Source organism: Saccopteryx leptura, chromosome 1 (assembly GCF_036850995.1).
Source record: "Saccopteryx leptura isolate mSacLep1 chromosome 1, mSacLep1_pri_phased_curated, whole genome shotgun sequence".
NCBI lineage: Eukaryota > Metazoa > Chordata > Mammalia > Chiroptera > Emballonuridae > Saccopteryx > Saccopteryx leptura.
The window spans coordinates 275,089,837-275,108,841 of NC_089503.1; the positions used below are offsets into that span (position 1 = coordinate 275,089,837).

At 36.2% G+C, this 19,005-nt stretch overlaps 1 protein-coding gene across 4 annotated transcripts in view; it reads left to right on the top strand.

Annotated features, from left to right (window-relative positions):
* The window catches only part of KRAS (KRAS proto-oncogene, GTPase), a 46,538-nt gene that overhangs the window by 11,934 nt on the left and 15,599 nt on the right, over positions 1-19,005 (top strand). For all 4 annotated transcript variants that reach the window (XM_066354247.1, XM_066354239.1, XM_066354253.1 and 1 more), the window contains exons 3-4: positions 13,745-13,923; positions 15,988-16,147. In XM_066354247.1, coding sequence (XP_066210344.1) covers positions 13,745-13,923; positions 15,988-16,147 — 339 coding nt within the window. The remainder of the gene's footprint in view (positions 1-13,744; positions 13,924-15,987; positions 16,148-19,005) is intronic.

Genomic DNA, 19,005 nt, shown 5'->3' on the forward strand with positions numbered 1-19,005 from the left:
TAGAGCGTCGGCCTGGTGTGCAGAAGTCCCGGGTTCGATTCCTGGCCAGGGCACACAGGAGAAGCACCCATCTGCTTCTCCACCCCTCCCCCTCTCCTTCCTCTCTGTCTCTCTCTTCCCCTCCAGCAGCCAAGGCTCCATTGGAGCAAAGTTGGCCCAGGCACTGAGGATGGCTCTGTGGCCTCTGCCTCAGGCGCTAGAATGACTGGTCACAACAGAGCTACACCCTAGATGGGCAGAGCATCGCCCCCTGGTGGGCGTGCCGGGTGGATCCCAGTTGGGCGCATGCGGGAGTCTGTCTGACTGCCTCCCTGTTTCCAACTTCAGAAAAATACAAAAAAAAGAAAAAGAAAAAAAAAAAGCTTGTAGTTGGATCTTGGGAGCGGGCGGGTGGTCCGCCGCGAGGCGAGCCACCGCCTGTCCCCACCCCTTGCCTCTCGGCACCCCCTCGTCCTCCCTCGCCCCCTCGATGCTCTTAGCTGAGTGTCCCACGGCCTGAAGCATTTACTTTGAAAAAATTAGAGTGTTCAAAGCAGGGCCGAAAAAAAAAAATGAACTACCATTTGAAAGGTAAAAGGAAATATTCATTTTTGAGGGAGAAAAATTCCTTAAGTATTAGATACCATTAGATTATTTTATATTTACTTTCTTCCTTTCTTTTAAAGTCTCAACAGATTGTATAATGGAGATGTATCTTGGATAAAGAAATTAGTATCAGCCAATTAAAGAATAGCTCAGAGATATGGAATACAAAACATAAAAATTATATTGACATCTGTAATTATTAGGATCAAATCCATGATTGATTAAGCTTCACATTCTGACCACCAAGTGTTAATTTATGGGAGAATACCACATGACTTCTACTGGTTACAGATGTATGCTTATAATATTTTTTAATTTGTTGTGCAAAAAAATTGTTATCTTTTTTAAATTTGTTGTGCAAAATTTCCTTGAGTTTATTCAGATTTTTGAACCAGTTTTATGTCTTGGAAGTGGTACAAATTTTATTCCCTCTAGTCTTAAGGTAAGATTTGACATTCTCATTATTTTGAGTATTCATCATTGTAAAGATGTCTTTTTTTTTCTTTGTCCATTTAATGAATGTCAATAAAAAAACTTTGGTCTTTTAACACCCTAGTTCCCTAGTCAGAACAGAAATCCTTCATAACCCTCAGAGTTTTAGCTTTCCTATCCTGGAGCTTGTCTTGCTCCATTATATTTATTTTAAAAACCAGTGACTGCTTTTGCAAAGAGCAGTCCAAGTGTAGATGTCCATTTTAAAAAAGGATTTTCGTGGTATTTAATTCTAATCTGTATACAGTCCTGTGTGCTTACCCACTTTTACAGTTGAAGTAATAATGGCTGGGGTATTTGAGAGGTTAAGTAGTTTGCTCATGCTTATAACCACAGTGGAGTTCTGTGGCTGCCCACAGGTTGAAGATTCAGGAGTATATATAGCTCTATTTTAAGCATCAGACCAGCATATCAAGCTGCCTACAGTTAGGTCATAGCCACCAGACCAATCCACAAACAGGGAATTCAGTATGCCCCCAAAAGAACTCATCTTTTCCTCTGCCCCTCCCCTTTGTTTCCATCCCTAATCATTTAGCTCTACCTTTAAAAAAAATTGAGATATAATTCACATAGCATAAAATTTCTCCTTTAAAGTATACAATTCAGCAGTTTTTAGTATATTCACAAAGTAATGCAACCATGACCACTAATTTTATAACATTTGTATCACCCCATAACATTTTCATAATGTTTCTTTTATTTTATGTATTTTTCTGAAGTTGGAAACGGGGAGGCAGTCAGACAGACTCCTGCATGTGCCCGACAGGGATCCACCCAGCAGCCCACCAGGGGGCGATGCTCTGCCCATCTGGGGCAGTGCTCTGTTGCAACCAGGGCCATTCTATCTCTAGCGCCGGAGGCAGAGGCCATGGAGCCATCCTCAGCGCCTGGGCCAACTTTGCTCCAATGGAGCCTCGGCTGCGGGTGGGGAAGATAGAGAGGAAGGAGAGAGGGAGGGGTGGAGAAGCAGATGGGCGCTTCTCCTGTGTGTCCTGGCCGGGAATCGAACCTGGGACTCCTGCACGCCAGGCCGACGCTCTACCACTGAGCCAACCAACCAGGGCCCATATGTTTCTTTTTTTAAAAAGAAGCCCCTATCCCTCCTCCAGCCCTTGGAAACCACTAACCTACTTTCTTTCCTGTGGATTTGCCTATTGAGTATTTCATGTAATTAGAATCATACAACATGTGGTCTATTTGTTTGGCTTCTTTTACCTAGGATAATGTTTTCAAGGTTCATCTATGCTCTCACATATTTCAATACTTCATTCCATTTATGGCTGAATAATATTCTGTTGTTTATTCATTCATCAGCTGCTGGACATTTGGGTTATTTCTTCTATTGGTCTATTTTAAATAATGTGTGCTGCTGTAAACATTTATATACAGGTTTTTGTGTGAATGTATATTTTTGGTTTTCTTGGGTATACCTAGAAGTAGATTTGCTGAGTCATATGGTAGCTTTATTTTTTTCACTTTTTAGGGAGATGTCAGACTATTTTCCATAGCGCTGTACCTTCTCACCAGCAGTTTATGAGGTAGTTCTGCCAGTTTTGCTCACTAAATATTACTCGTAACTACAGTGTGTCTGTAAAGTCATGGTGCACTTTGACCGGTCACAGGAAATCAACAAAAGACGGTAGAAATGTGAAATCTGCACCAAATAAAAGGAAAACCCTCCCAGTTTCTGTAGGATGATGTGGCAGCATGTGCGCATGCGCAGATGATGATGTAACACCGTGTATACAGCAGAGTAGCCCACGACCATGCCAGTCTAGATGTAGACAGTACAGAGGAAAGTTCAGTGTGTTCTGTGGCTCGCTAAATTCGAATCCGTGACCAAAGTGCAAAGTGAATATTGGCGCGTTTATAATGAAGTGCCTTCACATAGGAATAACATTACTCGGTGGGATAAGCAGTTGAAGGAAACCCGCAGTTTGGCGGAGAAACCCTGTTCTGGTAGGCCATCAGTCACTGATGAGTCTGTAGAAGCTATATGGGATAGCTACCTAAGGAGCCCTAAAAAATCTGTGCGTGTATATACTCGACAATTACACCTAAGCAAGACTACAGTTCATAAGGTGTTAAAGAAACGTCTCTGTTTTACGGGGTACAAATTGCGGCTGTTGCACGCTATCAAACCGGTGGATAGACCCACACGATGTGCATTTGCTACAGATATGCTTCATGAGATTAACAGAGATGCAATATTTTTGCAGAAGATTGTGTTTAGCGATGAGGCAACCTTCCATATCTGTGGACATGTTCATCGCCAGAACGTCCAAATATGGCCTGCTGAACATCCTCATGTCTACGCTGAGTACGAACGTAACACCCCTAAAGTGAACATGTGGTGTGTCCTGATGCATGATAAGGTGATAGGCCCATTTTTTTTCGCGGCGCAGTCTGTGATGGCAAAGTCCTATCTTGACATGTTGGAATTGTATGCAGTGCCACAATTTCCAGAAGGTGTCATCTTTCAATAGGACGGCGTTCCTCCACACTACGCCACCATTGTTCATGAGTTTCTGGATAGAACATTCCCCCGGTGGTGGGTAGGCAGGGGTTCTGTCAAGCCATGGCCACCACGATCCCCGGATCTGACACCCTTAGACTTTTACTTTTGGGGTTATGTGAAGTAACATGTGTACATTGAATGTATCAACGACAGTCACTTAAAACAGAGAATCACAGACGTTATTCACTGTTACACCAGACGTCCTTACCCGTGTGTGGCAAGAACTTCACTATTGTTTGGATGTATATAGGGCAACAAGTGGAGCCCACATCGAACTGCACTGAATAGGTATGAAACTGGGAGAGTTTTCCTTTTATTTGGTGCAGATTTCACATTTCTATCGTCTTTTGTTGCTTTCCTGTGACCGGTCAAAAGTGCACCATGACTTTACGGACACACTGTACTTAATCTTCACCTATGGTGCTGTTGGCTGCATTAGCTCAGATTATATCATTTCTTGTAATAGCTTCCTAACTCATTTCCCAGCCTCCTGTCTGGCCTCTTTCTATAATTTGCCCTAATAATGTTAACAGTGAACCTGGTAAGTCTGATTTTCTCTTCCTACTTAAAAACCTTTCATTGATGATATATAAGATGAAGTTCAAAACTCCATAATATGGCATTCAAGACCCTTAATGAGTTGGCCTCTGCGTGATTGTTGTTTCTCTTTTACTTACCTATAATCCTTCCAAGCTAGAGTTGTACTGAACTTCTTATGCGGTATGTTCAATATATGATTTCATATTTTTGTGCATTCTCTGTGCCCCTTCCTATCTGGAGTGGCACTCCCCTCCCCTGTCTTTCTTAGTTCATACAAGTAAAATTGATCTCTCCTTACTGTGTGTCACCATTGTACTTTGTCCTGCATTCAGTGTTGCAGTATTTCACTATGTTTTAATTATTTGTTTACATTCATATCTCTCTCACCAGACCTAGCTTCTTGGGGTCAGAAACTTTATAATGCCTGGAACAGTTTGACATTAGTATACTTTTAGTAAGTATTCTGTGTGGTTCAAGGGAGAATGGAGTAGGTAGGTGGGAATAAACTAATAAACCTGTGTTTATCCAGTGTGTCCGTCAAGTCATGGTGCACTTTTTTGACCGGTCACAGGAAAGCAACAAAAGATGATAGAAATGTGAAATCTGCACCACATAAAAGGAAAACTCTCCCAGTTTCATACCTATTCAGTGCAGTTCAATGTGGGCTCACACACAAATTTTTTTAGGACTCCTTAGGTAGCTATCCCGTACAGCCTCTACAGACTTGTCACTGACTGATGGCCTACCAGAACGGGGTTTCTCCACCAAACTGCCGGTTTCCTTCAACTGCTTATCTCACTGAGTAATGTTATTCCTATGTGGTGGTGCTTCGTTATAAATGCGCTGATATTCACGTTGCATTTTGGTCACGGATTCTAATTTAGCGAGCCACAGAACACACTGAACTTTCCTCTGTACCATCCACATTTCGACTGCCATAGCTGTGGGCTGCTCTGCTGTATACACGGTGTTATGTCATCTGTGCATGCGCATATGCTGCCACATCATCCTACAGAAATAGGGAGGGTTTTCCTTTTATTTGGTTCAGATTTCACATTTCTATCGTCTTTTGTTGCTTTCCTGTGACAGGTCAAAAGTGCACCATGACTTTATGGACACATTGTATATCCCACATTCATTGTTTCTTCCCTGTAGTAATTGTAACCAGGCTATTGTACATGTGTCTAACTGTCTTTGAGAATTAGCTGTTTACAACAACCTTTGGTGGCTTATAATCAATAATATGGAACATATTCAGTTATGGGCTTAAATAATCTTTTAGAAGTTACACAATAGTTGAGCATTAAGAGAGTAGAAGTTTCTCATTTTTTCCTACAATTGTTAAGAGTACATGAAAGATATAGTACTTAACACATTAAGAAAAAGTTACAAATGTTTCCAGAGTCAATCTTTTAATAATAAGTTAGCTGACATTTCAGCAATCCTGTTCTTACTTACAAGAGCATCTGATGGAATCCCAGCATGAAGATGGGGATTAAATTGGATAATGCCTATAATATGCTTATGGCAGTATCTGTTGGCTATTGTAATTACTATGAATAATAATATGGTTACCTATAGTAAAAAATATTCATTTCTGTACTTCTTTTGTTTACTGTAATATGTCTTCCCATGTTAAGGTTACTGCCTGAGATGGAAAACTAAGTGGAGCATGTTAAAAAAAATAACATACTGAGTAACTGGTTATTATTAATTATCATAGAAAAAAATTACAATGTCTTGGTCAGTGAATTTAATTTCATTTTGAATCATTTAGTCTTAACTTTAAAATTACTCTAAGGAGCTACAGATAAATTTCTATAGATAAAACAATACTTAAAGGCATGTTAATAAACTGGAAAATACTTTTTGAAAAAAATTATACATGTCAGTGTAAAAATAGATAAATTTTAAATGGGCAAAGGACAAAGGTGATGGGAAGAAATATTAAAATAAAACTATATATATTATTAGTCCTCAAAGAAATGAACATTAGAACAGTAAGAATTTTTAGCCTAACTAACTGACAGGAATTTAAAGAAAAATAAAAAATAAAATCTGCTGTTTCTGAGTGGTGAGACAATGGGTCCACTTTTAATGCTATATGGAAAAGTAAAATAATGAACATGTATGCACCAACCAGCTTTGTCATATCTTAGCATTTTGTCACCTTTGGTTTAGATCCTTTTTCTTTTTCAAGATGTAAAACGTGGTACAATTAAAGGCTCTGTGTTCTTCTCTGCAGTCTTACTATCTTTCCTCCCATATGTATTTTCAAATCTCTGCGTGTATTGTTTGGTTTACCATATTTCCCCAGGTATAAGACACACCCTTTTTTGAAAAATTTGGGATCCAGAAACTGGGTGTGTCTTATACAGTGGTTGTAGTTTTTTTACTTGCATTTTCCGCTTTTTCGCACTTGTTTTTGTGCTGTGGAAGACAGTGATTCGTCATCAGATACAGATGAGGACAAGCTGATGGATGGGAGTTTTGACAGTGTTGAGGAGTTGTGTGAATTTTATGATGAATAAAATGAGTTCAATAACTTTATGTAATACATTTTTTTTCAAACTTTGGGCCCCCAAACTGAGGCATGTCTTATACATAAGGAAGTATGGTATATTTTTACATTAAAGGTTTCATATTGTATAACATTTGCTTGAATATATTTACTTTTAATATATTATAATTTTAAATTTTATAATAAATTTTATCATAATTTAATATAAAAGAATTTTTATATATAAAACACTTATATAAATTTAATATAAAATATTTTAATATAAAATACTTTTAATTTAATATAAAATACTTTTAATATATTATAATTTTTAAATTTGTGACTTAATTGTTTTAATATAATTTAAACTATTAAACTTGTACTTGTTTTGATAACACAGTTTTATAGTGTCTGCATATGTTTACATTGAAAAGATCCAGTCACTTATTCAACAGAGAGTGCTGGTTACCTGCTGTTTTCAAGACTTATATACTGGGTGTATAGTGCTGAGCAAAGCAGATGTGAGCTCAACCATCATAGGGTTTAAAGCCTAGTAGGGGGTATAGACTAAAACAATTACACAAATAAATACATAGTTACAGATTATCATACATGATATAAAGGAAACAGAGGTGCTGAAGGAGGAGAAAGGTAAATCTTTTGGATTTTATTTTTAAGAATGAAGGGATACTATTTGAGGACTTTAAGCAAGCAAGTGATATTTAAAGCGAGTGACATTTGAAAATAATTGCTAACTGCTATGTGGACAGTATTATTTAAGAGTAACGACGGATTCTTACTAGGATGTAGTAGCAGGAGATTGCATGAGACAAAATAGTATAGACTAGGGCAGTGGTCGGCAAACTCAGTCAGCAGAGCCAAATATGAACAGTACAACGATTGAAATTTCTTTTGAGAGCCAAGTTTTTTAAACTTAAACTATATACGCAGGTACATTCCTTATCGAGGTAGCACCTGCACGTGGTATTTTGTGGAAGAGCCACGCTCAAGAGGCCAGAGAGCCGCATGTGGCTTGCGAGCCGCAATAGTCTAATGGTGCTGGTGGGTGCTTGGATTTGGAGTATATTTTGAATCTAGATCAGTGGCATAAAAATGTAGGTCAATATTAAATACCTATGTAATTTTTCTTTGTAAGACATTTAGGATGCCTGCCACATTAAGTGTGTCTCTGTTGTAACTATTATTTAAAAAGAAATAAATGATATTTTCCTTAGCATTGTTTACCAAAAGTGGCATTACTGTGTCAAAGGCTATGAACATTTGTATATTTCTTGATAAATACTGGAATTGCTTTCCAGAGGATTGTGCCTGTTTATTGTATCACTAGAGATGTTTGAGTTCTACCTATGATTAACTTTTGCCAGCATAATGTATTTCACTTAGCAAAGTTTTCTGTTTTTTTACTATGTAAGTAAAGTACTACTTAAGTAAAGTACTTTAGCAGAGAATGAAGGAATAACTTTCTGTATTTAATGTTTTATTACATTGAGTTAAAGTGGCTTTATTTTATTCTAGTTTCCAAAGGGTGTTAGTTATCTACATATGAACCTGATCTAAAAGTTTATTCTATTTGACTGGAAATAATATTAATTAAGAATATTAGATATTTATCCTTTTCTTGATCTATTCTTAACTAGTTTCTTTTTAGAATCTTTTTTAAAACTGGTTGGTCATTGATAACTTGTACTTTCTCCAAGTGGTAGTTTATTTTTTAAGTATAAAGGAATAAATAATATGTGTTGAGAATAATTCAGATTTGTGCAAAGGTTATTTATTATCATAAGCGGGATTGGCAAACTTTTCTGTAAAGGGCCATATGAGTCTTTGTCACAAAGTCTTTTTTTTCTTTAACAACCATTTAAAAATATAAAACTTCTTATTTCGGACAAAAAGAGGTTGCCAGGATTTGGCCTGTGAGCAGTAGTTTGCTGAACCCCTTTTTTTTTTTTTTTCCTGAACCCTTTTTTAGACTTTAATCATGTGAAAGACCTTACACTGATGACGGAATTTTTTCTACCTCTATATACTTCTTCCTAATAGCAAACCTGAAGTTAGAACAGAATCTGTAATATTTATATATTTGTAATATTTATATATTTGTGTTGTGCTTGTTTTCTGCTTCATTATCAGAACTGTCAGGTCATTTTCAGATCATGCTTTCTTTGCCTTTTAACACTTTTGTTCTTAAGTTTTTACAAGGCTGCACTGCCTTTTTCATATAGCTCAGTGACATTGTGCTTCTAAGGATGACTCTAGTTAAATAAACTTTGGAAATACTGAAGTTTTAACCTAGATGTATTATTTCTAAACAGCAGATTCTTATAATTGTTTATCAGTAGGTTGTAGATTATTTTTTTGGTAACTGAGTGTGACACAGAACTTAGTTAATATTTTTAGGGTTTAGACGGGAAAAGATAATCGGAATGAGGTAGATCGGAAAACAGGGAGGGACTGCTTCCCAGTTTCTCAGTATTTGAAGGAGTAGCCATCATGGAAACATGTTATGAATACATGCAGAAACTACTAATATTCCACATAAATACTTTTGAAACACAAAGTACTTGAATATTTTGTAAATGGGAGTTTGTTGAGCTACATCTTCAAGGCATTATTTGTGGGCAGATGGTGAGTAAATCCCCCAGCTACATCTTAGATGTAGACCTGTGTGACTCTAGAAACTATAGTCTTTAATTTTATTTTTGGTAAAACATTTTATATTTAAAGACTAAGGAACCTGTCAACTCTAAGGTTAATTTAGGTTAGCATTGCTAAGTGAAGAATGTGAGGTGAAGCAACAGGTAAGGAAAGGTCTTTGTTCTTTAGCCATACCTGGGGAGTGAATGCAGTGACTCCAAGACCCTGTAAGTGCTCTCAGTTCCTGCTCTATTGCTATACTTCCCAGACACTGCTTTTCAGTTCATTACACTGGGGAACAGTTTTCTTTTCATTTTCTGTTGCATGAGGTTTTAGAACTGTTTCTATATACTTCTGCATCGCTGATTACAAATCTGAAATCCTTTTTTTGGTGCATGCTGTAGTTTTTATGCAATTTTAATTTCTTTTTGTTACAGTTAACGACATGCATTGGTTTCTAAATTGGAGTTAAAGGGCAACGACTCTTGGATTGAACATAATCACAAGGCAATTAATCTTTTACAAACATCACTTTTACATAATTGTAGTTTTAAAATTTAAAAATTATTGTCTGATAAAAACACCCTCTTATTTTGTTTTAAGATTTAATTATGGCTTCTTCGAGTAGGTGTAAATGTAAGAATACTCCTGACACCTTCTGTTATATATGTGGTTGTTACACACTTCAACCTCAGAGGCACAATATTTCATCATTTGTGACACGTGCCTATTTTCAAGTTCCCCTTGGCAATCAAGACAAGAATTGGGCTCCTCATATTGTGTGTCATAATTGTGAGGAAATGCTTCGTGACTGGACAAAAAGAAAACGCAAAGGAACACCTTTTGGTATTCCCATGGTTTGGTGTGAACCTAAGGACCACAGCAGTGACTGTTATTTCTGTCTGATCCATACAAAGGGCATCGGCAATAAAAAAACAGAATATGATTGCATATCCTAATATTCCTTCAACAATACGACCTATCCCACACTCTGAGACACTCCGGTTCCAGTTTTCAATGGTTTTATTTCTTCTAAGGACAAAGAAAGTGAACATGGTGATCAAGTGTATTTTGATAAGATGCATGAGGAAATGGTTGTAGAATCTGAAGGGTCTTCTTCTGATGCCAAGCAGTCATTAACCCCTCAGCAGTTTAGCCAACCCGAATTGAATGACTTAGTAAGAATGACATAAAAATTGTCCTCAACTTTCTGAAGTATGAGGAGTATAACTGAATCATTTGTGTGGATCTTAAAATGGTTCATTTCCTGCTAGGACAATAGAGAGGTTTCACAAAGTATCCTTGCTTTCTGTGTTTGTGGGACAGCCGAGCTTGGGAGAAACACTAGACACAGAAGGAGTGGCCAAAACATGAAGCTCTGGAAGTAGGGATGCAAAATATTGTGAATGAACCTGTAGTTAATTGAGACAGGATCATTTTCCCCCACTTCACATCAAACTTGGCTTAATGAAGCAGTTTGTTCAGGCTTTGAATAGAGAAAGTGAATGCTTTCAACATATTATTTCTGCTTTTCCTGCCTTGTCTTTCGAGAAGATAAAAGCAGGTGTATTCGATGGACCTCAAATTTGAACTCTCATATGTGAAGAATTTGCCAGGAAGATGAATAAGGAGGAGAAAGCAGCATGGCAGTCTTGTGGCAGTTACATAGAACTTCCTTGACAACAAAAAAGCAGAAAACTATGAACTTCTGGTTCAAAGGATGTTGTTGGCTTTCTGCGACATTGGATGTAACATGAGCATTAAGATTCACTTCCTGAACAGTCACCTTGATAAGTTTCCCGAAAAACTTGGAGCTGTTAGTGATGAGCAGACTACTGCTGGAGCATCAAATGAGATTTTCCTCAACAAGTACACAAATGCAAGAGCAACAAACGCAAATTTTTGCCTGAATAGAATTTAAATAAGTTTTGTGCAAATTTTATGATTAAAAGAAGTATTTTAATATGTTCTATTTTGAAATTGTAGACAAATTCTGATGTAGTCATATCTTTTAGTGTATTAGTGTATTTACTACATTATATAAATTATATTTTCACAAAGATAATACCCAAGAAGACAGTCTACTTCATTATGTTAAACTAAATGTTGAAAGTTTTACATTAAGATGAAAACCTAAAATCTTGAATTGAAAAGAAACAGTAGCTTACAGAGAAAAACTAATATCAGATTTGAGATCAGCACACTCGAATTAGGTAAGAACAAGTGTTTTTGTGGATGCAACAAAAATTTTGTTCCCCAGTGTAATATACGAGAGTTCTTTTAAGTAGTTAAGGAAATAGACAAAATTAATAAAATGTCAACCAAATGTTTGAATTTTTAATAAAGAGCTACTTGCTTAGAAACTAAATATCCATCTTTTTTTTTCTGACTGGCAAAATAATTTTTATTATAGGTAGTATGGAAAATATAGTTTACTTTAAAAGATAAACATGAGACCATAGTATAATATGGTACTCTTTTACACTTAATTAAAAGCCAAAAAAGGAATAATACATTTAATGTAGTATCTAGTGCAAAAAAAAGATAAGCAAGAGATAAATTATTTCTTGTTATCTCCTCAAATACAGCCTTTACTAACATTTTTATGTAATATCCATTTTTAAACATACATATAGAGACATATACTGATAGGTACATATATTTTATTGGGATCGTGATACATATAGAGGGGTGAGCAAAACTAGGTTTACAGTTGTTCAAATGGAAAATAAAAATAATAGAAGAATAAGCTCTATGACACAGCCTCAGAACTGTAAACCTACTTTTGCCAACCCCTGGAGATACATACTTATATTCTACTGTAAACATTTTAAAACTATTTTATCAAAAACATATTTTAATGACCATTCTGTTTTTTAATGATGGAATGGTCTATGAATTATTTCATGAAATAAAGATACTTTAGTGCTAAGCCCACATGTAGAACAATAAGAAACAGTGTTCTTGGTGTATACTTTATACCAGTCATAAACCTTGCCTCTTACTTCATGGCTTCATATTACACCATTCTTTTTTCCTTATATTTTGGGGAAGGCCTATTTTGGCAGAGTGTATGAAATATTTTAGGCATGATTATTAATCAAAAGTCAAATTTTCATTTTAAGATTCTGTTAGTGTTACCCCCTTTTCCTTTACTTAGTCTTAGAATTACATAGTATCTTTTTTAAGCTATCCATCTCTTCCTGTCCCACCCTACCCCGGTTTAATAGAGGCCCCACAGAATTTGCAGATAAACAACCATCCTCTTCTGAGTATCATAGTATCCTATCTGGCTGTGAGATACTGTTCCCAGGATTTCAGAAATGGATAAGGGGATTAAAATGCACAGTATTGACCACTCTGTATTCCTTTGACTGTAAGTAAAATAGATGCATGACATTTTTGTAAGCTGGTTTTTTTTCTTGCCATGTAAATCATCTTGAATAACAGAGTTGGTAGAGCTATCCCACTTTTTTAAATAATATTTTTATAAGAATGTGGGTCTTTTTGTTACTAATATGTACAATATGTTGAATCTGTGTAACAACTTTTTTAGGATTGTGATACACATACATAAAGTCTCCCATTGCAGCCATTTTTAAGTGTACAGTTGAGTGATACTAAGTAAATTCACGGTGTTGGGCAGCTATTAGCTCTATTTTAATAACTTTTTCATCATCCTAAACTAAAACTAAAACTCTCCAACCCCTCCACATCCAAGTTTCAGGTAACCTCTATTCTACTTTTTATCTCTGTGACTTGACCTAGTTTTAGGTACTTCATATAAGTGGAATAATAGATATTTGTCTTCTTGTGTCTGACTTATTTCATTTAGCATAATGTTTTCAGGGTTCTTCCATGTTGTATCATAAATCAGAATTTTATTCCTTTTTATGACTAAATATTTCACTAAAAACATACCACATTTTGTTTATCTACTCATCTGTTAATAAACACTTGAGTTGTTTCTAAATCTTAGCTATTGCAATAATGCCGCTGTGAACATTAGCATACAAATATCTGTTTGAGTTCCTACTCACAATTATATTGGTTATATACCAAGGATTGGAATTGCAGGGTCATATGATAATTCTGTGTTTTACTTTTTGAAGAACTGTCATTGTTTTCCACAATGGCTGCACCATTTTACATTCCCACCAACAGTAGACAGGAATCCAGTTTCTCCATATTCTTGCTAACATTTGTTATTTTCCCTTTAAAAAAAAATAGCTATCCTAATGGCTGTGAAGTGGAAACTCATTGCGATTTTGATTTACATTTCTCTAATGATGTTGAACATATTTCATGTGCATGTTGGCCTTTCTTTGGAGAGATATCTATTCAAGTCATTTGCCCAGTTTTGAATTGGGTTCTTTTTCTTCAGTTGTATCTAACACCTTTTTAAAAGTAAAAGGTACACCATAATAATCTAGACTGTGTTTCTCCCTTCTCAGGACTCCTACAGGAAACAAGTAGTAATTGATGGAGAGACTTGCCTCTTGGATATTCTCGACACAGCAGGTCAAGAGGAGTACAGTGCAATGAGGGACCAGTACATGAGAACTGGGGAGGGGTTTCTTTGTGTATTTGCCATAAATAATACTAAATCATTTGAAGATATTCACCATTATAGGTGGGTTTAAATTGAATATAATAAATTAACATTGAGGAGTAATTTTATCTTTCATTCTTTGCTAGTCTAATCACCATGCATAAGCTGTCTACTTTAAAATTTAGAATAATTATGAGGTAGGTAATATTCCATTTTTCAAATGAAGTTCTTGAGGATGAGAGAAACTGAGTAATTTATTCCATGTTGCATAGGTAGTGGCAGTGCTGGGACTGAAACCTAAGTCCATTTGACTTCAAAAGCTGTGTTCTTAACCACTCTGCATTAGGGAAACAGGGCTCTAAACCAGAGGCATCATAAAAATGAAAACTGTCAACAAAAATAGGAAAGTGTAACTGAGGCAGTGCCACTCAGAGAGCCTTAAAAAGAATCAAGTATATTTAGTGTACAGTTTCTTGAAATCAAATATTAGATACTTAAGAAAAAACCCCATAACTCTGAGGTTGTAAAAGACTGAAGTATTAGAACAATTAGTTTTTAAAGAAACTGACAAATCAGCCTAAAACTGAGTACTTTTATTAAGATAATCACTATTAAGTATAGTTTATATTCTATTTCTTGAGGACATAACATATTAAGCAAATATCTCACTCATCAGCTATATTCATTGAACAGTGAGTTAAGAAATTTAACATTTTACTTAACATAAGAAATGTTAGCTTATGTTCTCGATAGTCCAGTGATAGAGAAAAAGGAATTTGGTGGCTGATAATAATTTTGTAGAATAACTGGCTTTTTATGCTGCATTTTTCAAATTCACTTAAATTTTTGAAGGAATATAATTTTACCCCAAATTTAAAGTTTATGCACGTCTTATTGAAAAAGGAGGCCTTTTACAGAATAAACAGTGTAGTAACATCAGTGTTGTCCACATAGAAATCAAAGTCTTTTCACTTGGCACTCTCTTTTGTGAGAAAAGAATGAAAATTATGTTAATGTTGTAATTCATGTTTTTATAAAAATATTTTTAATTCTATACATTTAACAACATACAGTATATGTTTCTAAGATTATAATTTTTTTTTTTTTTTAGAGACAGAGAAAGAGTCAGAGAGAGGGATAGATAGGGACAGACAGACAGGAACGAAGAGAGATGAGAAGCATCAATAATCAGTTTTTCGTTGGGACACCTAGTTCATTGATTGCTTTCTCATATGTGTCTTGACCGTGGGCCTTCAGCAGACCAAGTAACCTTTGCTCGAGCCAGTGACCTTGGGCTCAAGCTGGTGAGCTTTGCTCAAACCAGATGAGCCCACGCTCAAGCTGGCGACCTCTGGGTCTCAAACCTGGGTCCTCTGCATCCCAGTCTGATGCTCCATCCACTGCGCTACTGCCTGGCCAGGCTAAGATTATAATTTTTAAAATTTAGGCATAGCATTTTTTTGGTCTAGAATTTTTAATATTTTCTGTTTCATCATGTGACCTACCTGCATATGAACCTTAGGTTGTAGTTTTAGTGTAGTATTTCTAGGTATTTGATCTTTTTTTTTTTTTGTATTTTTCTGAAGCTGGAAACGGGGAGAGACAGTCAGACAGACTCCCGCATGCGCCCGACCGGGATCCACCCGGCACGCCCACCAGGGGCAATGCTCTGCCCCTCCGAGGCGTCGCTCTGTCGTGACCAGAGCCACTCTAGCGCTTGGGGCAGAGGCCAAGGAGCCATCCCCAGCGCCCGGGCCATCTTTGCTCCAATGGAGCCTTGGCTGCGGGAGGGGAAGAGAGAGACAGAGAGGAAGGAGAGGGGGAGGGGTGGAGAAGCAGATGGGCGCTTCTCCTGTGTGCCCTGGCTGGGAATCGAATCCGGGACTTCTGCACGCCAGGCCGACGCTCTACCACTGAGCCAACCGGCCAGGGCCGGTATTTGATCTTTTAAGAGACATAGAAGTTCTCTGCTTAAGATGGAGAAAAACATAAATGGAAAGGAGAAACTAGGAAAATTTGGTGTGAGAACCAGGAATTATATTAAAAGTTGCCTTTTGGCCATGTTTTATAAGAAAAGGTGCGTACAACTTTTTAAAGAGTTTTGAATGTCTAATACCTCTCTTGTAACTTTTTTTTCCTCTCTAGAGAACAAATAAAAAGAGTTAAAGACTCTGAAGATGTACCTATGGTCCTAGTAGGAAATAAATGTGATTTGCCTTCTAGAACAGTAGACACAAAACAGGCTCAGGACTTAGCAAGAAGTTATGGAATTCCTTTTATTGAAACATCAGCAAAGACAAGACAGGTAAGTAAAATTGCAATAAATACAAATCTAGTCTCTGCAAACTGTATGAAGTGATTTTAATTATTAATCAAATTTACTAATATATCCCCTAATAACATCATTTTGGAGGCAGGAAGGCAAGAACATAAATAAATGTATATATCTGAGAGCGTAACTATTGTGTTATTCAAAGTCATTTATCAATTTTTCCTTCCATTATACTACAATAGGAAGTAAAACAGTATTTATTTGGTAAATGTTCTTGAGGATATGAGAGGGCAGTACCTCTTCTTAGTCAGTCCAGTGTCCGTGCCATTACTGTGGGCTTTGCTTTCTCTTTTCAACTCAGCACATCTTACATTCAGGATTTAAGAAATGTGGGGTTTCTTCTTCTTTCATTTTTTTTTTTTTTTTTTTTTTTTGCTGTTATATTTATAAAGTGAAGGAACAGGAACAGATAACTGAGTTTCCTATTTTAAAGAGTCTTATGTCATATGTTTCTAAATTGAATTTTGTTGTAGTTGAAGTATTTTACTTTGGTAGAATTTTTTGAAGGGTATATTTATTTTTGGAGAAAGTTTTCATTAAAGCAAGAAGATATTTAGAAAATAAATAGAAATTATCAGTTACTCATTTACCCTGTTTTTCTGACAAAAAATAATGCCAGGTTGACCTTGACTTTTATTTTAAAAATTACCTGCATTTTAAAAATAATTTTTTAGGTAAAATAAAATAATTTCAGTTTATTTAACCTATTTGTATGAAATAAGAGTTTAGTATATAGAAAAAATACCCTTGAAAGGACTACATTTCAAGTATATGATAGAATACAGTTTTCATTTACTAAGAAATTGGTCAATTTGTTTCATAAAAGATGAATGTTCTGGGCTTTGTCTGGTTACATGTACCTGTGAGTCCAGAAACCTGTAATGCTAGGAGTTAAGAAAATTGATGAACTCATTACATAGTTAAATTTATAAAAACAGGCATTCTAGACTGCCATTGAATTTTGTAAAAGGGTAAAAATTTAAAAGTAAGCCATTGTTCCACTAATGTAATGTAGGTATATATATATGTGTGTGTGTGTGTCTGTTTGTTTCCCCAGTGGAAATGTACTGCTTCCAAGTAGTACAAGTTTGGTATACAGGGAAAAAAACAGTGAATTCTATTTTAAGTCTTTGTTTTAGGATTAAAAGCTGAATTTCTATAGTTTGACCATAGTACATAGTACAAATATCTCTAGAAATTCTAAAACCTGATTTAGAGGGTAAAGAAAGACTCGATATATAGCACTTCACTTTGCTTTAGAAGTGTTAAGATTTTATTCACACCTATTCCCAGCTTCATGGACTGGAAGAGGTTTGGGTTTTGTCCTCTTTTTTACTAGTCATCTCTGACCAGATTCCTTGTGTGCTGTTGGAGAGGAGGCACTCAAAAACCGTGATTATAATATTTATAACTTTTCAACCAGCATTTTCTTATGAAAAATTTACAAATATAAAATTAAAGGATATGACCAGGCGGTGGTACAGTGGATAGAGCGCTGGGCTGGGACGCAGAGGACCCAAGTTTGAGATCTTGAGGTCTCCGGCTTGATCACAGGCTCACCAGCTTGCTCATTGAGCGTGGGATCATAGACATGACCCCGTGGTCGCTGGCTTGAGCCCAAGGTCGCTGGCTTGAGCAAGGGATCATTCACTCTGCTGTATCCCCCATGCTCCACCCCCCCTCTGTCAAGACACATATGAAAAAACAATAAATGAAACAACTAAGGTGCTGCAATGAAGAATTGATGCTTCTCATCTCTCTCCTTCCTGTCTGTCCCTATATGTCTCTGTTTCTTTCTCTCTCTCATGCTAAAAAAAAAAATTAAAGGCATCTTGTTGAAAACATTTGCAAACAAACCTACTACTTAGATTATACAATTAATGTTTTATTAACTTTGGTGCTATTTGTAACTTTTAAAAGAGACTTTTTAAACTAGTTAACATGAGTTAAAATTTTATGAAGAAAATAATCTAAGAGACTTTGCCTAAGTAAAGGATTGCAAATAGAGCAGTGCTTCTTATGCTTTAATATGCATATGAATTGGGCTTATTATCCAAATCTAGATTCTAACTCAGTGGATCTAGGGTGGCACCTGTGGTTCTGAGTGTCCAACAGGGTCTCAGGTGGTGCTGATCTTGGTACATTGACCAAAATTCGAGTTAGAAAAGCAATACAGGAGGACCTTGGGTTATGACAGTCTCAACATAATGACATTTCGAGTTTACGACGCTCACTCCCATAAAAACTTAAAAAAATTGAGACGTGTTTTGACTTATGCCGTTAGCATCGTACTTACATACTGTGGGCGAACTAGTTTGTTTATGTGTGGCGGAAGAATGCACAGTAACGTGTATGAGTAAGGAAGTTAGCATCCCCAGTATGCTTACCTACACCATTTTGGACTGTTAAAAACACGTGTTCTGTTTGTGTTAGGATAGGGTATGTTTCGACTTACACCAAAATTCGGGTTATATTACTGTTGTAGGAATGGAACTGTGTCATAACCTGAGGACCCTTGGAGAGGACAATATAAGGGAGTGTAGTTACTCCTACAGTACTGCCCTCCACTTCTCATTTGATGAGCCTAAAATAGCTGTCATCCTTCCTTGCGCTATGGTTATTATCTCAGAAGTACTAGTTGATTCTTCTTGTTTGACATTAATGCTTTAATATAGAAGAGCATTCATAATTAATCAGAAAACTACCTGGTTTCCTTTTAAAACTGATTTTTAGGTTTTCTACTGCTTTGGGGGGAAGATGTATGTCATGTGTATATGGAAGTGGATTAACTTTACTTTGTAGACATTTATGTGGATCATCTAATTAACATA